This window comes from Mesoplodon densirostris, chromosome 2, assembly GCF_025265405.1.
Source record: "Mesoplodon densirostris isolate mMesDen1 chromosome 2, mMesDen1 primary haplotype, whole genome shotgun sequence".
In the NCBI taxonomy this organism is placed as follows: domain Eukaryota; kingdom Metazoa; phylum Chordata; class Mammalia; order Artiodactyla; family Ziphiidae; genus Mesoplodon; species Mesoplodon densirostris.
The window spans coordinates 82,389,180-82,412,911 of record NC_082662.1 but is presented as its reverse complement, the minus strand read 5'-3'; the positions used below and the strand labels follow the sequence as shown (position 1 = coordinate 82,412,911).

The window sequence follows — 23,732 nt, the reverse complement described above, 5'->3', positions numbered from 1 at the left end:
ATTTGCATTTTGTATGATCTGTCCATTGGTGAAAGTGAGGTGTTAAAGTCCCCTACTATGATTGTGTTACTGTTGATTTCCCCTTTTATGGCTGTTAGCATTTTCCTTATGTATTGAGGTGCTTCTATGTTGGGTACATAAATATTTACAATTGTTATATCTTCTTCTTCGATTGATCCCTTGATCATTATGTAGTGTCCTTCTTTGTCTCTTGTAATAGTCTTTATTTTAAAGTCTATTTTGTCTAATATGAGAATTGCTACTCCAGCTTTCTTTTGATTTCCATTTGCATGGAATATCTTTTTCCATCTCCTCACTTTCAGTCTGTATGTGTTCCTAGGTCTGAAGTGGGTCTCTTGTAGACAGCATATATATAGGTCTCATTTTTGTATCCATTCAGCCAGTGTATGTCTGTTGGTTTAAGCATTGAATCCATTTACATTTAAGGTAATTATCAATATGTATGTTCCTATTTCATTTTCTTAATTGTTTTGGGTTTGTTATTATAGGTCTTTTCCTTCTCTTGTGTTTCCTGCCTAGACAAGTTTCTTTAGCATTTGTTGTAGAGCTGGTTTGGTGGTGCTGAATTCTCTCAGCTTTTGCTTGTCTGTAAAGGTTTTAATTTCTCTGTCAAAGCTGAATGAGATCCTTGCTGGGTAGAGTAATCTTGGTTGTAGATTTTTCCCTTTCATCACTTTAAATATGTCTTGCCACTCCCTTCTGGCTTGCAGAGTTTTTTCTGAAAGATCAGCTGTTAACCTTATAGGGATTCGCTTGTATGTTGTTTTTCCTTTGCTGCTTTTAATATTTTTTCTTTGTATTTAATTTTTGATAGTTTGATTAATATGTGTCTTGGCATGTTTCTCCTTGGATTTATCCTATATGTGACTTTCTGTGCTTCCTGGACTTGATTGACTATTTCCTTTCCCATATTAGGGAAGTTTTCAAGTATAATGTCTTCAAATATTTTCTCAGTCCCTTTCGTTTTCTCTTCTTCTTCTGGGACCCCTATAATTCGAATGTTGGTGCATTTAACGTTGTCCCAGAGGTCTCTGAGACTGTCCTCAATTCTTTTCATTCTTTTTTCTTTATTCTGCTCTGTGGTAGTTATTTCCATTATTTTATCTTCCAGGTCACTTATCCGTTCTTCTGCCTCAGTTATTTTGCTATTGATTCCTTCTAGAGAATTTTTAATTTCATTTATTGTTGTTCATCTTGTTTGTTTGCTCTTTAGTTCTTCTAGGTCCTTGTTAAACGTGTCTTGTATTTTCCCCATTCTATTTCCAAGGTTTTGGATCATCTTTAGTATCATTACTCTGAATTCTTTTTCATGCAGACTGTCTATTCCCTCTTCATTTGTTTGGTATGGTGGCTTTTTACCTTGCTCCTTCATCTGCTGTGTGTTTCTCTGTGTTCTCATTTTGCTTAACTTACTGTGCTTGGGGTCTCCTTCTCACAGGCTGCAGGTTTGTAGTTCCCATTGTTTTTGGTGTCTGCCCCCAGTGGCTAAGGTTGGTTCAGTGGGTTGTGTTGGCTTCCTGGTGGAGGGAACTAGTGCCTGTGTTCTGGTGGATGAGGCTGGATATTGTCTTTCTGGTGGGTAGGACGGTGTCTGTTGGTGTGTTTTGGGGTATCTGTGACCTTATTATGATTTTAGGCAGTCTCTCTGCTAATGGGTTGTGTGTATTCCTGTCTTGCTAGTTGCTTGGCATAGGGTGTCCAGCACTGTAGCTTGCTTGTCGCTGAGTAGAGCTGGGCTTTAGCATTGAGATGGAGATCTCTGTAAGAGCTTTTGCCATTAGATGTTACTTGGAGCTGAGAGGTCTCTGGTGGACCAATGTCCTGAACTCGGCTCTCCCACCTCAGAGGCACAGGCTGACACCTGGCCAGAGCACCAAGACCCTCTCAGCCACAGAGCTCAGAAGAAAAGGGAGAACAAAAGAAAGAAAGGAAGAAAAAAATAAAATAAAGTTATTAAAATAAACAAGAATTATTAAAAATTAAAAAAATTTTAAGTAATAAAAAAGAAAAAGAAAAACAGAAAGAAAGAAAGAGGAGAGCAACCAAACCAAAAAACAAATCCACCAATGTTAACAAGCATTAAAAACTATACTAAAAAAGAAAAAACAAACAAAAAAACCCCAGACAGTCAGAACCCTAAGACAAATGGTGAAAGCAAAGCTATACAGACAAAATCACACAAAGAAACCATACACATACACACTCACAAAAAGAGAAAAAGGAGGGCTTCCCTGGTGGCGCGGTGGTTGGGAGTCCGCCTGCCGATGCAGGGGACACGGGTTCGTGCCCCGATCCCGGAGGATCCCACATGCCGCGGAGCGGCTGGGCCCGCGAGCCATGGCCGTGGAGCCTGTGTGTCCGGAGCCTGTGCTCCGCAACGGGAGAGGCCACAGCAGTGAGAGGCCCACGTACAGCAAAAAAAAAAAAAAAAAAAAAAGAGAGAAAAAGGAAAAATATATATATATCTTTGCTCACAAAGTCCACAGCCTCAATTTTGGGATGATTCGTTGTGTATTCAGGTATTCCACAGATGCAGGGCACCTCAAGTTGATTGTGGAGATTTAATCCACTGCTCCTGAGGCTGCTGGGAGAGATTTCCCTTTCTCTTCTTTGTTCACACAGCTCCCGGGGTTCATCTTTGGATTTGGCCCCCCCTCTGTGTAAAGGTTGCTTGAGGGCGTCTGTTCTTCACTGAGACAGGACGGGGTTAAAGGAGCAGCTGATTCGGGGGGCTCTGGCTCGCTCAGGCCGTGGGGAGGAAGGGGTATGGAATGTGGGGCAAGCCTGCAGCGGCAGAGGCCAGTGTGACGTTGCAACAGCCTGAGGCATGCCGTGCGTTCTCCTGGGGAGGTTGTCCCTGGATCACGGGACCCTGGCAGTGGCGGTCCACACAGGCTCCCGGAGGGGAGGTGTGGATAGTGACCTGTGCTTGCACACAGGCTTCCTGGTTGCTACAGCAGCAGCAGCCTTAGCATTTTATGCCCATCTCTGGTGTCTGCACTAAGAGCCGCAGCTCGTGCCCATCTCTGGAACTCGTTTAGGTGGTGTTTTGAATCCCCTCTCCTTGTGCACCCTGAAACAATGGTCTCTTGCCTCTTAGGCAGTTCCAGACTTTTTCCTGGACTCCCTCCTGGCTAGCTGTGGCGCACTAGCCCCCTTCAGGCTGTGTTCACGCAGCCAACCCCAGTCCTCTCCCTGGGATCTGACCTCCAAAACCCGAGCCTCAGCTCTCAGCCCCCGCCCACCCCGGTGGGTGAGCAGACAAGCCTCCCGGGCTGGTGAGTGCTGGTCAGTACCGATCCTCTGTGCGGGAATCTCTCCTCTTTGCCCTGCGCACCCCTGTTGCTGCGCTCTCCTCTGTGGACCTGAAACTCCCCCCCCACCACCCCCAGTCTCCAGCAGTGAAGGGGCTTCCTACTGTGTAGAAACTTTTCCTCCTTCACAGCTCCCTCCCAGTGGTGCAGGTCCTGTCCCTATTCTTTTGTCTCTGTTTTTTCTTTTTTCTTTTGCCCCACCCAGGTACGTGGGGAATTTCTTGCCTTTTGGGAAGTTTGAGGTCTTCTGCCAACGTTCAGTAGGAGTTCTGTAGGGGTTGTTCCACATGTAGATGTATTTCTGATGTATTTGTGGGGAGGATGGTGATCTCCAAGTCTTACTCTTCTGCAATCTCGAAGGTCTCCTCTCTAGGTCTTTTATAAGAAAGAAGGTTCTCAGTCATGAGGCTAAAACTAGGAGAATATTTGGAAACATGGAGAGGTTTAGTTTGAAATGGCAACCACCTTTTCTGAGACAATAATTTTTTAGTATCCCAAGTTTTTCCTACCTTCTTTTTGTACTCGTTCCATATCATCCATCCCTCCCTTCCTCCCTCCTTCCTTCCCTCCCTCCCTTCCTTCCTTCCTTCCATATTCATTGAGCACCAAGAATATGCCAAGCACTATAGTAGGTGTGGAAGATCCAGTGATAAGACCGTTTTAGTCCCAGACCTCATAAAGCTTAGTTGAGTGAAGGATACAAATAAGTAAATAGGCTTTTTCAATACAGTGTGATGAGTGATTCTGTGACAGAAGTGTAAGATAACTTGAACTTATATAGAAAGTGCATTCACTCCACATTTGATAGGCCAGGAAAGGATTCCTAATAAACATGATTGAGACCTGAATGATATACGGGCATAAGCAAGTATGGAGAGGTGAGTACCAGAGTGGTGGTAAAGAGGGATAGAAAAGTATTTCAGATATAGAGAATATGCAGTGGTTCAGAGCTGAGAAAGGGAGAGATCTTTTTAAAAACTGAAGTAATACGGTATATCTGGAGTTCATTTACAAGTAGGAGGGTGGAGAAAGATAAGGCTGAAGAAGTAGGAGCTAGATCATGAAAACATTTTTGCTATGTTAAGGATTTGGATTTTATCCTGAAAGTTCTGGGAAGTCACTGAAGGGCTTTAATCAGTGGCATGATTGGAACCATTTTATAAAGTTCACTCTAGATGCAATGTAGAGAATGCATTAGGGGATAATAGAAAAGGAACATAAGGACTCCTTAGGGAGGTTTTGCAGTAGTCCAGGCAAGATGATGGCCTAGTCTAGTGTAGTGGCAGTAGCAATGGAGAGAAGTGGCTGGGTTTAAGATATCTTTCAGAGGTAGGAACAACTACCTTGCTACTTACTGGTTATAAGGGGTGAAGTAGAAGGAATAAAGATGATGCCCTCCTGGCTTGAGTAACTGGAAAAAAAGTGGGGCATCACTAGGGTAGAAACTCTAAATGGAAAACAAGTTTGGAGGAGTAGAGACATGATAAGTTCATTTGGGAAATACTGAATTTAGAGGCCTACAATATGTCTAGGTAAAGATGTTCTATAGACAGTTGGATAATAGCTGTTTGAAAGTCAGGAGAGAGCTGAGCTAGAAAATCAAGAAAGAGAGCTAAGCTCAAATGTACAGAGAGCTATAGATTTGAGAGTCATTCATGTGTAGATGGTAATTGAAGCCATGGGAGTAAATGAGATCTATGATTGAGAATGAGTGAGAGTGAGAAGAGAAGAAGGCCTCATGATGAAGAACCATGAAGAATATCAACATTTAAGAAGGGCCTGAGAAGGAGATTTGAGTTGAAAACTAGCTTGAGTTTCTCACAGTTTAATGGTTTGGGGACTATATGTATCAGCAGGAATTTTGCTGTTTGGCTTATTTGTTAAAAGGTGTATTGATATGAAATTGATAATTGAACTTGTTAATTTTTCATTAATAGATGCAGATGTATAAATCTCAAAGTGTGGACCTTAAAGAGTTTGGTTTTACTCGAAAACCTTCTCTTCCCAGTATATCAAGGTACAAATATAATGTTAATATCTGAGGTAAAATATTCATCATAAACTCTCTGTTCCTCCAAATAGTCATTTATTCAGAGAAAGATGGTTACTGGCTACCTTTGAATCACAGTAATCATTTAGTTCCATAATGAGGTAATTACATCGGGAGAGTTTTGTTATCTTTTACACCCTAAATTTATTTAGAACTGTGCAGTCATAAGGATACTTTAACATTGATCTAATCTGCTCTTTCCTGGAAAACTATCCATCCTATGTGTCATGCCCCCAGCCTCTCTCTGCCTTCTAAACTTAACAGATGACAAGAGTATATTTTAAAAAGACAAGTCATGTTGGTGTATAAAGTCTAATATTTTCCATTTAGGGGCCCACTATATATTAATAATACCTCAGAGTTATAAAATACTTTATAATTTAAAAATTGCACTTTTGTGCATTCTTTCTTTTGACCTTAACAACAACCTGGCTCATAAGCCAAGGTATTTTTATCCTATTATATAGATGAAATAACCAAAGCTCATATTCAGAGAGCCCTAGATGATAACTCAGCATTCTTTTCCTATTATGATACCTAAAAGGTAACAGTATATGTAATTTCCCTTCCAGATAAGGGCATTCTATATGCTGGGATGACATTTAATATACTTAACCCGTACCGAACAGCCACTGACCAATCAGAATAGATGCCAACACTACTTCACGAGATCCTAACTTTTCTTATCTAACTGAAAGAAGCATTAGAAATAAATTTTTAAGGCTACACACAAATAGCAGAAATCTACTCAATGGGAGAATGTAAAGATGACTAAGTGACCTAAGTAGTTGTCACTTCCATTAAACACCTATTGTTTTACCTTTTACTACTCAGGCTAGTACAGTTTATCATAGAAGTGTTGAGTGGCTGAACCAATTTTTTCCCATTTATATGAATAAGTAGTTTTCAAAGTCAGATTAATTTTAACATTTTCTTTAACATTTTTATGGTTTTATTTATCTTTATAAAGGTCAGAATATTTAAACATACCCGAATTGCCTATAATGGAGCAGAGGTATCAGCATGAGATCTACACAAAAGGTCAACAACCAGAACCATCTGTATATCAAGACAAAGGTAAATTACTGTTGATATTGACTTGAGAGAGAAAATGGTTTCTCACTACTTTGGATTGACAAGCAATGTTATTGAAAAACCAAAATCTAAAATTATGATTATTAACTTGGCAACATTTTTCTCTTCAGTTATTGAAGCAGTTTCAAATTCTTAGGTCTGTTATTTCAGATGGTCTTGTTGTGTCTACCATAGATTCCTAAAAAATCTTTTCCTACATAGCATTGACTATTTTAATTTAAAAATAATATGAGGGGGCTTCCCTGGTGGCACAGTGGTTGAGAGTCGGCCTGCCGATGCAGGGGACACGAGTTTGTGCCCCGGTCTGGGAAGATCCCACATGCCGTGGAGCAGCTGGGCCCGTGAGCCATGGCCGCTGAGCCTGCGTGTCCGGAGCCTGTGCTGCGCAACGGGAGAGGCCACAACAGTGAGAGGCCCACGTACTGCAAAAAAAAAAAAAAAAGATAATATGAGGAAAAGCTGAGAATATAAGGGATCTTAGGATATGCAAAGTATTAAAATGCTGAACTATTTTATATGTCTTTAGAATTATTTGAAATATTTTTTTATTTATAAAATTAGTCCATTTTACAAAATAGCTGTGTGACCTTGGGAAAATTATTTAACCTCTTTGGGTGTTAGTCTTATCTTTAAAATTAAGGGATTAAATTGGGTGACCTTTAATATCTCTCTAGTTCTTAAACCTATGATTCTTACAATCTCTATGATATGTGAGACTATAACCTAGTTTGTGGGATATAGCTGGTTTGTAATATAGATTTGCTTTTTATCTGTGTCTGTCATTAAATTAAAGAGATAATGCATATAAATTCTTCAACTTTGGGCCTGGTTCATCATTTCTCCAGGTCCTGCCATTAATAGCACCATTTCTCTGGGTCATGCTACTATACTAATAGCAGTCTGTTAAAACATGTGAGAAATAATTCTGGCCACAGAGTTGTTTGTTCAAGTGGCTGTATGTAGAAATGGTAAACTTGGGATTTTCTAAAAACAATTAATTTCATGTGTGTGTTGTTTTTGACTTCTATTGCCACTCTTTCCTTCATTCTTTCACTCTACTGCTTTCTCTGACCATAATTTAAGATCTTAGGTAGGCAAGGGCTGGAGTACCCATCACCCCTTATGACACCATGGCAGCCATTAGGCCCAATATCAGATCAAGAAAAATCCCCTGATCTTACCTAGACTATCAGAACATTTATCAAATTTGTTGAAAGCCTGAAAATATTATTACAACATGAACAGAAGGTGTAAGAGTGTCAACCCTCTTATTTTTATCTCTCTTCAACCTGTAGCCCTCTAACTTACTCCTTGTATGGCTGTTCTATTCCATGCCCTTCTCCACACCAGAGTTTGTCCTTCCCTCTGTCTACTTTCATGTTGTCTTTAGTTTTTCTACTTTTGTTTCTTTCCCACCCACTATTCCAAATATGATTTGTATTATGATATAAAAGTCTCATCTAGATACTTTAAACCCCAATAATAACTGTATCCCTCTTTTACTGAATGCCCCCCCACCTTTTTTACAGAAGCTGTATAATATAGTAGTTCAACTTACAGGATCTGGAGATTATCTGTCTAGGTTCAAATCCTAGCTCATTTAATAGTTGTATGACTTTTCATAGTATACTTACCCAGTTCATCTCAATTCCCTCACCTGGTTATATTTTAGGGATTTTAGGGTTAAATGAGATAATATATATAAAGCTCTTAGCATAATATCTGGTACTGTTATTAATAGTAATTGAGTATATTCATTATACTTTTTACACATTAGTCCTTGGTGGCAAAACATACTTAAAATGTATTCAAATACTGCTCTTAAGAATGTTTTAAGAAAAACATGGCAATTTTTATCATCTGTATTCCAGGTGCAAAAAGAGAAGAAGAAAAAATGTCAGAAATTATGAGAAAGCATGTTGAATTGTAAAATTTAAATTGTAAGGGACCTTTGTGCAATTTCTCATTTTACAATGAAAGAAGCCAAGGCTCAGAGATTAAATGACTTGCCCAAAATCACATATCTAATTAATAGCAGGGCTAGAAATAGATTCCATATCTCTTGATTCCCAGGCAATACCATTTCTATAAAATGAAATTGACTTTTAGTTATCAGTGGAGAATTGAAAATCAAACCTGTAATATACAAACTCTTTCAACTTTCCACCCCCCCAACTATTATATTTCTCTGTTTCTGTACCCATCCATAACTCTCTATTTATTTTGAAAGAAGAATTATCTTTTATTCTATTCAAAGTTTATCTCTCCACCTGTAATCGTAATCTTTCCAATTCTGCCCCCTCTGGGTCTTTAGGAGGCCAGCTATCTCTGTCCTCTTGCCCTTATTTTCAGTATGTTCTTCCTGTGGCCTCTTCCTTTTCAGCATATAAATATGCTCAAGTCTCTTCCTTCTTTAGCTGCCAGTCCCCATCTAGCCAGATGGTCTTCTTCTCTTTATATTTCCACTGCATTTTGTACCTACTTCTCTTTTCAGGACATAGCATACTGTGTATGTGTATCAAGGCACAAAAGTAGAATAATGTGTGCTGGAGTTGTAGGTACAGTTGAAGGATAGAGAAGGATTTGGATAGTGAAGAAAAGGATAGAGGTTATTTAAAGTGAAGGAAACTCGCTTTAAATTTTACTGGGGCATTTTACTGGAGCAAACTTCTACTAGCTTGTGAGATGATTATTAAATTCTGGGGCATCTTTCAGGCATTATTAAAGTTTAATTATATAAACTTTCAATTAAGTTATAAATAAAACACAAAGGTTATAAATATTAAAAACTAACCATTTCCTAATTATTCTACTACATTTTACTGTTATCTGTATTCTTGAGATTATTTGCATCAATATTTGTATCTGTATGGTGGAAATACTGTATAAAGGGGTGCTATTGTACATTTCTTCCCAACTTTGCATTCAGTTACGTCACACTGGTAGCTTGAAATCAGTCATGGTGGGAATACTTATAGAGTGGAAATCAGCAAACACTACAAATCAGGGCTTAACTTATTGTTTTGTTTATTGTTTATACTTAAGAAAGTGATGGAGAAAATGATAGTAGTGCAGATTTAATTTATCAGTGTGTCATGTCTGTACCCCTTACATTGTGGTTAGCAAGAAAAATTGAAGGAATATTCATCTAGCATTTGAAAATTATTATCTAATTCAGCAAGGAAATTGCTTAAGGCTATGGGTGAATGAGTGAAATCCCAACATATGTCTTTATTGTTTTACTTTTATTAAAGTCAACAAAAATATCAAACAATGTTCGAATTGACAAATGAATGTGAGAACTACATTCATTTATCAATTGCAACCATAGGTTGATACAGATACAAGAATTTGGCAAAATTCAATGAAAACATTCAGTGATAATCAATTAGATATATGGAATTTACAGTTAAGCATGCTGTATATTTTATCATTATTTGTAAATTGTGTGCTATACATCCTTTACATATAATACATATATATGCATAAAATTTTTTGAAGAAGCAAGTTATTAAATATTTATTAACCACTGCTATGGAAAACTGCACAAGTAAAGGCATTTAGTCCCCATAACAATCATATGTATTAGGTACTATTATTTATTTATTTATTTGGTTGGTTGTGTTGGGTCTTAGTTGCGGCAGGCAGGCTCCTTAGTTGTGGCTCGCCAGCTCCTAAGTTGTGGCATGCGAACTCTTAGTTGTGGCATGCATGTGGCATCTAGTTCCCAGACCAAGGATCGAACCCGGGCCCCTTGAATTGGGAGCAGGGAGTCTTAACCACCATGCCACCAGGGAAGTTCCATGTTAGGTACTATTATTATCCCCATTTTGCAGAGGAGAAAACTAGGCTCAGAGTTTAAATGACTTGTCTAAGATCATCCAACTAGTAAATGATAGAGGTAGAATTTTCACGCAGGTAGTCTGGCTCTAAACCCAGGCTATAAACAATGGATAACACTGAGGATATTTTAGCAGGAGAAAAATAACAATATATTTTCATAACAATACTCAAAATTAACTACTTGTAGGGAGAAGAGATGGGGGAGGAAGCCCATTTTAGAAGCTATTACAATCCAATCTTGGAGTAAGATTATTCTTAGGTAGGAATTAAGAGGGAAAATTAATTCTGTCTATAAGAATACCTTGAAAATTAAATTTAGTGCAGCAATCACTACATGTAATACAGTAAATAGAATTGTTGAATACAATACTCAGCAACGCTTTAGAACACTACTACTCAAGACCTCTGTTTAGTAGTTGAAAGATGTGTTTGATATGTCAATAGATAATGATGCTTAAGGTTTAAAAAGTGCCTATACTCATTTATACGTACACATGACAGATTTTTCTAGACGGACCTACTCTACAACTTCAAATGAGAAAGCCCCTCAAACAATGCTGTTCAACAGAAATCTTAATGCATCTGAAAACCAGGATTTGACAGATGCGGTTAAAAGTAATTCTTCATTTTCAGAAGTTTTGAATGTGAACTTTGAATTGGGAAATGAAGTTTGGGATGATTTTGATGATGAAAACTTAATAGAAGTTACTAGCTTTTCAGCTGATACCGAGAAGACAAAACCATCAGGTAAATAGCATGAAATATATTTCATTTGTATGTATGTATTTTTGTATATATGGGTGTATTGTATTTGAAATATATGTTAGAATGAAATAATTTTATGAGAAATTATTTGAATATTTTTCAGTTAAGCTTTTGGGACTAATTTTCTTTGTCTTTTTTGTGTGCTTGCTTAATTCGTTTCAGTTTGTTAAGATTATAATTTTTAGCAAAAGTAAAATTTGACCCTCCCACAAATAACATTTCCTATCCCTAGGGACAGAGGTCAAGGTTATTCCATGATGACGATATAGCAAATGAGCTTTTTTCTATCCTATTGCTCCTTATCTTGTTAAAGGCTCTATTCAAATTCAGATTGTTTATCGAATTTTCCCTCATAAAACAGACTATCCTGCTCTCCATTTTAAGATCTCACGTAGTCTGGTAATGTTTGTGAAAAACAAAAATGTTCCAATTTAAAAAATATTCTTTTTTCACATGCTAGCAAAAAACATAAAAAGATAACTTTTATTTCTAGTAGAAATATTGACTTTTCAAGTATAAATAAATAACAGGAAAAGATTAGTTTCTCTTGTATTAGATATTGTGTTTAAATCATATACAATTCAAAAATAATGGGACTAGGCCTTTGAGTTACTGGTGAATTCACTCTATTTCACCAAACCAGAGAAGTGAAAATCTTGGTAAGTATAGACAAGATAGGGAGATGGAGATACTCTTTCCCAGGATGGCTGACAGATGGAAATCAGTCCCTTGCAGACCATTGAAAATATTGAATGGACTTCGACTTGATCATTTACATGGCTTTAAAATAAATAAATAAATAAATAAATAAATAAATAAATAAATGATAGTGGTTGGGGACCTTTTAATATAGTGACTAATAAGCTAACCTATGTGTTTTGTAGTTTTACTCGCTTAGCTTCCCTCCTTTGTTTTGTCTATGCACATTAAATTTGATTATTGAGAAGAATTTTTCATTCTCAGCTCATACCTGTTTGGAGAGATATTCTACTCTAGAATAGAATACAGATATTCTATTCGATATACTTCAAAATGTTATCTCTTTACCTAGGATTTGGAAACACTTTGAGTTCAAGAACCAGGGAAAGTAAGCTACCCTTCCAAGAATCAAAAAGCAAATTCCAAAGAGAAATGTCCAACAGGCAAGTTTTAGAACTTTATTTTCAAATACTTACAACTTTATATCCTTCTGACATGTAAGTGGAGATGGGGGTCAAGTCATTAGATGTCAGAGAAGCAATAGGGTATTAGCCAACTTAAAGCCTCTTAACCTTATAGCTGTGTTTCTCAAAGGCATTCCAGGTAGAAGAGTACATGTAAAGGGATAAGGCTTGAAAAGGCATCCCATGCTCAAGGGTCAGTAAAGTGTGGTCTATGTAGCCATAGAATTAAGGCTGAGATTGCTGAGGTCTGTGAGGGGCCATGAATGCCATATTTAGATACCTGTGCTGTATCCAGTAGGTCAGGGGTCACAAGCTCAAACTGCCTTTGGGATTTCATGGGCCAGGGTTAACTGTAGAGTGTCCCATCTAAAGGGAATAATCACTACTCAGTTCCAACCAGTTGTTGCTGTACAGGAAATATGAGTCTAGTGTTGTCAGATATCCTGATTTTTCAAAAAGCTAAGATCTAAAATTTATGTGACATCTCCTGACTTTTAAATTTTTTTTAACATCTTTATTGGAGTATAATTGCTTCACAATTGTGTGTTAGTTTCTGCTTTATAACAAAGTGAATCAGTTATACATATACATATGTCCCCGTATTTCTTCCCTCTTGCATCTCTGTCCCTCCCACCCTCCTTATCCCACCCCTCTAGATGGTCACAAAGCACCGAGCTGATCTCCTTGTGCTATGCGGCTGCTTCCCACTAGCTATTTTATGTTTGGTAGTGTATATATGTCCATGCCACTCTCTAACTTTGTCCCAGCTTACCCTTCCCCCTCCTCATATCCTCAAGTCCATTCTCTAGTAGGTCTGTATCTTTATTCCCATCTTGCCCCTAGGTTATTCATGAACATTTTTTTTTAGAGTCCATATATATGTGTTAGCATACAGTATTTGTTTTTCTCTTTTTGACTTACTTCACTCTGTATGACAGTCTAGGTCCATCCACCTCACTACAAATAACTCAGTTTCGTTCCTTTTTATGGCTGAGTAATATTCCATTGTATATATGTGCCACATCTTCTTTATCCATTCATCTATTGATGGACACTTGGGTTGCTTCCATGTCCTGGCTACTGTAAACAGGGCTGCAATGAACATTTTGGTACATGACTCTTTTTGAATTATGGTTTACTCAGGGTATATGCCCAGTAGTGGGATTGCTGAGTCATATGGTAGTTCTATTTTTAGTTTTTTAAGGAACGTCCATACTGCTCTCCATAGTGGCTGTATCAATTTACATTCCCTTCAACAGTGCAAGAGGGTTCCCTTTTCTGCATACCCTGTCCAGCATTTATTGTTTGTAGATTTTTTGATGATGGCCATTCTGACCGGCGTGAGATGATATCTCATTGTAGTTTTGATTTGCATTTCTCTAATGATTAATGATGTTGAGCATTCTTTCATGTGTCTGTTGGCAATCTGTATGTCTTCTTTGGAGAAATGTCTATTTAGGTCTTCTGCCCATTTTTGGATTGGGTTGTTTGTTTTTTTAATGTTGAGCTGCATGAGCTGCTTGTAAAATTTGGTGATTAATCCTTTGTCAGTTGCTTCATTTGCAAATATTTCTCCTATTCTGAGGGTTGTCTTTTCGTCTTGTTTATGGTTTCCTTTGCTGTGCAAAAGCTTTCAAATTTCATTAGGTCCCATTTGTTTATTTATTTTATTTCCATTTCTCTAGGAGGTGGGTCCAAAAGGATCTTGCTGTGATTTATGTCATAGAGTGTTCTGCCTATGTTTTCTTCTAAGACTTTGATGGTGTCTGGCCTTACATTTAGGTCTTTAATCCATTTTGAGTTTATTTTTGTGTATGGTGTTAGGAAGTGTTCTAATTTCATTCTTTTACATGTAGCGGTCCACTTTTCCCAGCACCACTTATTAAAGAGGCTGTCTTTTCTCCACTGTATATTCTTGCCTCCTTTATCAAAGATAAGGTGACCATATGTGTGTGGTTTTATCTCTGGGCTTTCTATCCTGTTCCATTGATCTATATTTGTTTCTGTGCCAGTACCATACTGTCTTGATTACTGTACCTTTGTAATATAGTCTGAAGTCAGGGAGCCTGATTCCTCCAGCTCCACTTTTCTGTCTTAAGATTGCTTTGGCTATTCCGGGTCTTTTGTGTTTCCACACAAATTATGAAATTTTTTGTTCTAGTTCTGTGAAAAATGCCAGTTGTAGTTTGATAGGGATTGCATTGAATCTGTAGATTGCTTTGGGTAGTAGAGTCATTTTCACAATGTTCATTCTTCCAATCCAAGAACATGGTATATCTCTCCATCTATTTGTATCATCTTTAATTCCTTTCACCAGTGTCTTATAGTTTTCTGCATACAGGTCTTTTGTCTCCTTAGGTAGGTTTATTTCTAGGTATTTTATTCTTTTTGTTGCAGTGGTAAATGGGAGTGTTTCCTTAATTTCTCTTTAAGATTTTTCATCATTAGTGAATAGGAATGCAAGAGATTTCTGTACATTAATTTTGTATCCTGCTACTTTACCAAATTCATTGATTAGCTCTAGTAGTTTTCTGGTAGCATCTTTAGGATTCTCTATGTTTAGTATCATGTCGTCTGCAAAACAGTGACAGCTTTACTTATTCTTTTCCAATTTGGATTCCTTTTATTTCCTTTTCTTCTCTGATTGCTGTGGCTAAAACTTACAAAATTATGTTGAATAATAGTGGTGAGAGTGGGCAGCCTTGTCTTGTTACTGATCTTAGTAGAAATGGTTTCAGTTTTTCACCATTGAGGATGATGTTGAGTGCGTTTTTCATATATGGCCTTTATTATGTTGAGGAAAGTTCCCTCTATGCCTACTTTCTGGAGGGTTTTTATCATAAATGGATATTGAATTTTGTTGAAAGCTTTTTGTGCATCTATTGAGATGATCATATGATTTTTCTCCTTCAATTTCTTAATATGGTGTATCATGTTGATTGATTTGCATATATTGAAGAATCCTTGCATTCCTGGGATAAACCCCACTTGATCATAGTGTATTGTCCTTTCAGTGTGCTGTTGGATTCTGTTTGCTAGTATTTTGTTGAGGATTTTTGCATATATGTTCATCAGTGATATTGGCCTGTAGTTTTCTTTCCTTGTGACATCTTTGTCTGGTTATGGTATCAGAGTGAAGGTGTTTGGGAGTGTTCCTACCTCTGCTATATTTTGGAAGAGTTTGAGAAGGATAGGTGTTAGCTCTTCTCTAAATGTTTGATAGAATTCTCCTGTGAAGCCATCTGGTCCTGGGCTCTTGTTTGTTGGAAGATTTTTTGTTTTGTTTTGCAGTACACGGCCTTTCACTGTTGTGTCCTCTCCCGTTGCGGAACACAGGCTCTGGACGTGCAGGCTCAGCGGCCATGGCTCATGGGCCCAGCCGCTCCGTGGCATGTGGAATCTTCACAGACCGGGGCACGAACCCGTGTCCCCTGCATCGGCAGGCGGACTCTCAACCAGTGCGCCACCAGTGAAGCCCCTTGTTGGAAGATATTTTAATCACAGTTTCAATTTCAGTGCTTATGATTGGTCTATTTATATTTCTATTTCTTCCTGGTTCAGTCTCGGGAGGTTGTGCGTATCTAAGAATTTGTCCATTTCTTCCAGTTTATCCTTTTTATTGGCATACAGTTGCTTGTAGTGATCTCTCATGATCCTTTGTATTTCTGCAGTGTCAGTTGTTACTTCTCCTTTTTCATTTCTCATTCTATTGATTTGAGTCTTCTCCCTTTTTTTCTTGATGAGTTTGGCTAATGGTTTATCAATTTTGTTAACCTTCTCAAAGAACCAGCTTTTAATTTTATTGATCTTTGCTACTGATTTCTTCATTTATTTTTCATTTATTTCTGATCTGATCTTTATGATTTCTTTCCTTCTGCTAATTTTGAAGGTTGTTGTTCTTCTTTCTCTAATTACTTTAGGTGTAAGTTTAGGTTGTTTATTTGAGATATTTCATGTTTGTTAAGGTAAGATTGTATTGCTATAAACTTCCCTCTTAGAACTGCTTTTGCTGCATCCCATAGGTTTTGGGTGTCATGTTTTTATTGTCATTTGTTTCTAGGTATTTTTTTATTTCCTCTTTGATATCTTCAGTGATCTCTTGGTTATTAAGTAGTGTGTTGTTTAGCCTCCACGTGTTTGTATTTCTAACAGATTTTTTCGTGTAATTGATATTTAGTCGCACCGTGTTGTGGTCAGAAAAGATACTTGATACCATTTCAATTTTATTAAATTTACCAAGGCTTGATTTGTGACCCAAGATATGATCTATCCTGGAGAATGTTCCATGAGCACTTGAGAAGAATGTGTATTCTATTGTTTTTGGATGGAATGTCCTATAAATATCAATTCAGTCCATCTTGTTTAATGTATCATTTAAAGCTTGTTTTTCCATATTTATTTTCATTTTGGATGATCTGTCCATTGGTGAAAATGAGGTGTTAAAGTCCCCTACTATGATTGTGTTACTGTCGATTTCCCCTTTTATGGCTGTTAGCATTTCCCTGATGTATTGAGGTGCTCCTATGTTGGGTGCATAAATATTTACAATTGTTATATCTTCTTCTTGGATTGATCCCTTGATCATTATGTAGTGTCCTTCTTTGTCTCTTGTAATAGTCTTTATTTTAAAATCTATTTTGTCTGATATGAGAATTGCTACTCCAGCTTTCTTTAGATTTCCATTTGCATGGAATATCTTTTTCCATCCCCTTACTTTCAGTCTGTATGTGTCCCTAGGTGTGAAGTGGGTCTCTTGTAGACAGCATATATACGGGTCTTGTTTTTGTATCCATTCAGCCAATCTATGTCTTTGGTTGGAGCATTTATTCCTTTACATTTAAGGTAATTATCGATATGTATGTTTCTATTACTATTGTCTTAATTGTTTTGGGTTTGTTATTATAGGTCTTTTCCTTCTCTTTTGTTTCCTGCCTAGAGAAGTTCCTTTAGCATTTGTTGTAGAGCTGGTTTGGTGGTGCTGAATTCTCTTAGCTTTTGCTTGTCTGTAAAGCTTTTAATTTCTCCAGCAAGTCTGAATGAGATCCTTGCTGGGTAGAGTAATCTTGGTTGTAGATTTTTCTCCTTTATCACTTTAAATATGTCCTGCCACTCCCTTCTGGCCTGCAGAGTTTCTGCTGAAAGATCAGCTGTTAACCTGATGGGGATTCCCTTATGTTTTATTTGTTGTTTTTCCCTTGCTGCTTTTAATATTTGTTCTTTGTATTTAATTTTTGATAGTTTGATTAATATGTGTCTTGGCGTGTTTCTCCTTTGATTTATCCTGTATGGGACTCTCTGTGCTTCCTGGACTTGATTGACTATTTCCTTTCCCATATTAGGGAAGTTTTCAAATATAATCTCTTCAAATATTTTCTCAGTCCCTTTCTTTTTCTCTGCTTCTTCTGGGACCCCTATAATTCGAATATTGGTGCTTTTAATGTTGTCCCAGAGGTCTCTGAGACTGTCCTCAATTCTTTTCACTCTTTTTTCTTTATTCTGCTCTGTGGTAGTTATTTCCACTATTTTATCTTGCAGGTCACTTATCCATTCTTCTGCCTCAGTTATTCTGCTATTGATCCCTTCTAGAGAATTTTTAATATCATTTATTGTTTTGTTCATCACTGTTTGTTTTCTCTTTACTTCTAAGTCCATGTTAAACGTTTCTTGTATTTTCTCCATTCTATTTCCAAGATTTTGGATCATCTTTACTATCATTACTCTGAATTCTTTTTCAGGTAGACTGCCTATTTCTGCTTCATTTGTTAGGTCTGGTGGGTTTTTGCCTTGCTCCTTCATCTGCTGTGTGTTTCTCTGTGTTCTCATTTTGCTTAACTTACTGTGGTTGGGGTCTTCTTTTTGCAGGCTGCAGGTTCGTAGTTTCCATTGTTTTTGGTGTCTGTCCCCAGTGGCTAAGGTTGGTTCAGTGGCTTGTGTAGGCTTCCTGGTGGAGGGGACTAGTGCCTGTGTTCTGATGGATGAGGCTGGATGTTGTCTTCCTGTTGGGCACATCCACGTCTGGTGGTGTGTTTTGGGGTGTCTGTGGCCTTATTATGATTTTAGGCAGCCTCTCTGCTAATGGATGGGGTTTTGTTCCTGTCTTGCTAGTTGTTAGGCATAGGGTGTCCAGCATTGTAGCTTTCTGGTTGTTGAGTGGAGCTGGGTCTTCACGCTGAGATGGAGATCTCTGGGAGATTTTTTCTGTTTGATATTACGTGGAGCTGGGAGGTCTCTTGTGCAGCAACGTCCTGAACTCGGCTCTCCCACGTCAGTGACACAGCCCTGATGCCTGGCTGTAACACCAAGAGCCTGTCCTCCACACAGCTCAGAATTAAAGGGAGAAAAAAAAAAAGAAGGAAAGAAAGAAGATAAAATAAAATAAAATAAAATAGTTATTAAAATAAAAAATAATTATTAAGAAAAAAATTTATGTATTAAAAAAATTAAAATGGACAGACAGAACCCTAGGACAAATGGTAAAAGCAAAGCTATACAGACAAAATCACACAGGGAAGCATACACATACACACTCACAAAAAGAAAAAGCGAAAAAAATATATATATCGTTGCTCCCAAAGTCCACCTCCTCAATTTGGGATGATTCGTTGTCTATTCATGTATTCCACAAATGCAGGGTACATGAAGTTGATTGTGGAGATTTAATCCGCTGCTTCTGAGGCTGCTGGGAGAGATTTCCCTTTCTCTTCTTTGTTCACACAGCTCCTGGTGTTCAGCTTTGGATTTGGACCCACCTCTGCATGTAGTTTCCCTGAGGGCGATGGTTCTTGGCTCAGACAGGACGGGGTTAAAGGAGTAGCTGATTCGGGGGCTCTGGCTCACTCAGGCCGGAGGGAGGTGGTGTACGGATGCAGGGCGACCTGTGGTGGCAGAGGCTGGTGTGAAGTTGCACCAGCCTGAGACGCGCCGTGCATTCTCACAGGGAAGTTGTCCCTGGATCCCGGGACCCTGGCAGTAGCGGGCTGCACAGGCTCCCGGGAGGGGTGGTGTGGACAGTGACTTGTGCTCGCACACAGGCTTCTTGGTGGCACAGCAGCAGCCTTAGTGTCTCGTGCCCGTCTCGGGGGTCCACGCTGATAGCCGCGGCTCGTGCCCGTCTCTGGAGTTCCTTTAAGTGGTGCTCTTAATCCCCTCTCCTCGTGCACCAGGAAACAAAGAGGCAAGAAAAAGTCTCTTGCCTCTTCGGCAGCTCCAGACCTTTTTCCCAGACTCCCTCCTGGCTAGCCGTGACGCAGTAGCCCTCTTAGGCTGTGTTCACGCAGCCAACCTCTAGTCCTCTCCCTGGGATCCGACCTCGGAAGCCCGAGCCTCAGCTCCCAGCCCCCGCCTGCCCAGGCGGGTGAGCAGACAAGCCTCTCGGGCTGGTGAGTGCTGGTCGGCACTGATCCTCTGTGCGGGAATCTCTCCGCTTTGCCCTCCGCACCCCTGTTGCTGCGCTCTCCTCCGTGGCTCTGAAGCTTACCCCGTCCGACACCCGCAGTCTCCACCCACAAAGGGGCTTCCTAGTGCATGGAAACCTTTCCTCCTTCACAGCTCCATCCCACTGGTGCAGGTCCCGTCCCTATCCTTTTGTCTCTGCTTTTTCTTTTTTCTTTTGCCCTACCCAGGTACGTGGGGAGTTTCTTGCCTTTTGGGAGGTCTGAGGTCTTACCAGCGTTCAGTAGGTGTTCTGTAGGAGTTGTTCCACGTGTAGATGTATTTCTGATGTATTTGTGGGGAGGAAGGTGATCTCCGCGTCTTACTCTTCCGCCATCTTGAAGCTCTCCTGCCTTTTATATTTTGACAACTAATTTTTTAAAATGTGCTATGGTCTGCAGCACCCTCTCTCCAAAAAATAATAATAATGCTTGTAGACTGTATGTAGCCTAGAGGCCTCTAGTTTTTGATCTCCATAGTGAGCCAGTGAGGGCCCATCCAAAATATTTAAGCACAGTTTATATAATTTAATCAGAAAAAAATCATTCTAGCAGTGATATCTAGAATGATTTGTAGAGGGTGGGACCAGCAGTGGCATGGAGGCCAATGAGAAAGGCAGGCTATGATGAGGCCTCAACTAGGGTAGAGGTGATGGAAACTGAGGGGTAGAATTGGATTTTTCAAATAGTTCATAGATAACACAGATTAGATTTAGCAATTGCTAGAATATGGTAGTAAAGGAAGAGGGAAGAATAAATGGCAAGTGGGTAGACTGAGGTATTTATCTGAGAATATAGAACATAGACATTTGGGAAAAAAATAATAACTTTAGAAATGTTCAACTTAAAGTATCTTTTTTAAAATTTTATTTTTTATACAGCAGGTTCTTATTAGTTATCTATTTTATACATATTAGTGTATATATATTAATCTCAATCTCCCAATTCATCACACCACCACCACTGCCCATCCCTGCAACTTATAGTATCTTTGTAGAAATGTAAAATGCATTTGGATATTGGACCTGATTAGAACTCAAGGAAGAGAAATTATAGCCAGAGCCAAAACTTTGCCGCAGAGAAGAAACACTGATAACTTTTTATTCATGGTCCAATTTTCTACTTAAGGATTATTTATGTCTCCTGCTTTAAAAATTTTTTTAATTTGTGGTGTCTTTTGAAACTTTTGCTATTATTTAGTCATTTTACTGAACATTAGTATCAACATCACAGAATCATAGATTTCAGAGAATTCCAGAGTTGAAGGGGGCTTAACTTAAATGTCATTTAGTCTCCCCACCACTGCGTCCTTGAATAACCATCCAACATCGCTGGCAAGTAATCATGCTATTTCTACCAAGACAACTCCAGTGTCCAGGAGCTTATTCACTCTTCAGTACTTGTTCCATGTTTGGATCTCTCAGATCACTCAATAGCTTTTAAAAATATTTGCCTAAAATTTGTTTTTTTATCATTTCCATTAATTGCTTCTAACTGAGTCATACGGAATAAACAGATTAGAAACATCAAAGTGGAACAAAGCTGGGGGTATAGAGAAAATAGGCAAATCACAAGTAGGAAGATAAAAAGGCATATGAACAGTTTTGTGCACCACACTTTTAGAAAACTACAAATAATTTTGGGAGAGTTTAGAAGTGACCAACAGAAGATAAGTGGGTTTAAAAAGGAATCCTATCAAGAAACCTCTGAGAAACCAGTGCCAGAAGTTGCTGCTAGGAAGAAGGCCTGTGGGATCTGAGGGTCTGAGATGAAAAGGAAACACATGCTTTTCCTTTCATACCCTTTTTACTATTTTAGTTCCTTGCCATTCATCAGAGATAAAGAGATTCAGTTCTTATCAATATATGTGATTCTTCCCTACCCATATCTACTGTTTATTGCTCCTTGTATGACTGTCACATTTTAGCCTGTGTCAGCTTAAATTGTCTCCTCCTCATAGCGGCATCCATGACCACCTTTTTAAAGTGGGTTTGTGCCTCCACACTGTTATTTCCTATAATATTACTCATTTCATTTCTTGCATATCACTTCAGGATCTGTAATTATATTTATTGTTTATTCATTGTCTGTCCCTCTATAGATGATAACCACCTGAGGATGTGTTTACTATTTGATACTTAGGTCCTAGTATAATGTCTGGCATACACTAGTGAATAATAAATGTTTTTTAATGAATTAATTTAATAAAAAAAATTAAAGGTGAATTCTAGTATACAGTTATACATGAACAGATAGGTAGAGATGTCTGTCTACAGTGAGACCAGAATAGGGAAAGGAGACTAAAAGTTAAGCAAGTGGGATTTAGAAAAGATTTACAAACTGCTAGATGATAGATGATTAAGCATAAGACAATTTTAATGAAAATTGTTGAATGATTATTTCTGTAGGCCTTTAAAAGTAGTATTCTTATTTTATTTGGACTATATAAGTTGTTGTTTTGTCTAAAAGAAAGGAGATACACCAAGTTCTCCATGAGTCTAAGAAATGGAGCATTAATTTTGGGGTTGATAAATATGATAAACTCTAATCATATTTTCCAAAGAATCACTGTTGATCTAAATTAGAATGGTTTGTTTCTCTTATTTGCTGTATTTTATAAATAATTCACTTTGATTTTTAGTTTTGTTTCATCACATGAGAAGCCAGATATTTATTTATCAAATTCTGCTATGTCCAAGTTTGCTGCATCCTCCATGACAAAATTACCTCAACAAGCTGGAAATGCAAGTATTATAAGAAGAAGCGTTTTTCTTTTAAATACCACCTGAATAGTTAAACCTTCAATGATTGCTAATTTTTTAACCTCAAAATATAGGTCCATTTACAAGAAATAAAACAACAAAGTCTGTCGCCAGAGATTGAAAAGGTGTGCTTTACTCACTCTGAAAAAATATCAAGCTCTTCAAATTTTGTTAAGAAAGTGGATTGCTTTATTAGAAACAGTGAACATAAAAAGGAGATTGATTCCAGGTAAGAACTCTTTAAAAATATTTTGAAACTACACTAGTAAAAACTTTTTACAAAGAAGTTCAGTATTCCTTTTCCCTTGTTTCATTTTAAAGATCAGAACCTAAATGTTTTATTTACTTAAAGACATTAAAATTTTAGACCACTGGTGAGCTAAGCTCCTTAAGATAATTCAAAATATCAAATATCTCAATTTTTGAGAACCCATATATTTGCTGCTAATAATTAAAACATTATATTATGTTGATAAACTTTTTTTACTGATTTGAATACACTATGTTGATAATATAAAGTGTAAGGTCACTTGAGAAATGAGATCAGCTAATTTTTTTAACATTCAAGTTGTATTTTAGCCACCAAGTTCTGTTACAATTCTACAGATTCAAAGAGAAACTCAGACTAAGTCTAATCAGTGCTCCAACTGCTGGTCATTTTTATGGGTAACTCTAGCAGTTTCACTCTCCTTGAATAGTCAAGGTTTATAGACCTGTTGACACTGATTAAATGGCATTACTTTCCAATATGTTTAAAGAAATATCTAAGATACTTGTCTCTACCTTTCACAGTTTATGAACTCTTAATTTGCCCCAGACTTTTTACAAGGTTATGCACATTGAAATTTGTTTAATAAATTAACCTCTCAGCAATCTTCAAGTTTATCCATTTTATATTTATTATTATATTATTTATTGTAAATTTAAAAATAAATTGTGTTACAAAAATAGTTATTTTTACATTTGCTTTTTCCTCCAGTTGGTATCATCCTGATGATGAAGCTGATGAAATGAAGTCTTTTCTGGGAATATTTGATGGTATTTTCTAAAACAATCAGACAAAAATGCTTTTTATATTAATAAGACAAAGTATTAAAGACACCTAGTTACAAAGCATGATTTTTATTTTTAAAAAGTAGTTCATACTTGTTCAGAATTTTTTTCTCTTGGATTTGACTAGCTTTGTTGATTCTTTTGCAACAAAATATTTGGACTGATTTTTTTCCCCATCATATTGATAACTTCATGAAAAGCACTTTTGCAGTGGCTTTGTTTCATAAGTTGATAAT

The 23,732-nt window shown here is 37.7% G+C and overlaps 1 protein-coding gene across 1 annotated transcript in view; it reads left to right on the top strand.

Moving 5' to 3' along the window:
* HFM1 (helicase for meiosis 1) overlaps positions 1 to 23,492 on the top strand; it is a 131,958-nt gene extending 108,466 nt beyond the window's left edge. Inside the window, exons 32-38 of the mRNA XM_060085245.1 lie at positions 5,273 to 5,352; positions 6,356 to 6,462; positions 10,957 to 11,070; positions 12,140 to 12,230; positions 22,323 to 22,446; positions 22,518 to 22,672; positions 23,423 to 23,492. Of these exons, the coding sequence (XP_059941228.1) occupies positions 5,273 to 5,352; positions 6,356 to 6,462; positions 10,957 to 11,070; positions 12,140 to 12,230; positions 22,323 to 22,446; positions 22,518 to 22,672; positions 23,423 to 23,492 (741 nt within the window). The remainder of the gene's footprint in view (positions 1 to 5,272; positions 5,353 to 6,355; positions 6,463 to 10,956; positions 11,071 to 12,139; positions 12,231 to 22,322; positions 22,447 to 22,517; positions 22,673 to 23,422) is intronic.
* The last annotated feature ends 240 nt before the right edge of the window (positions 23,493 to 23,732 follow it).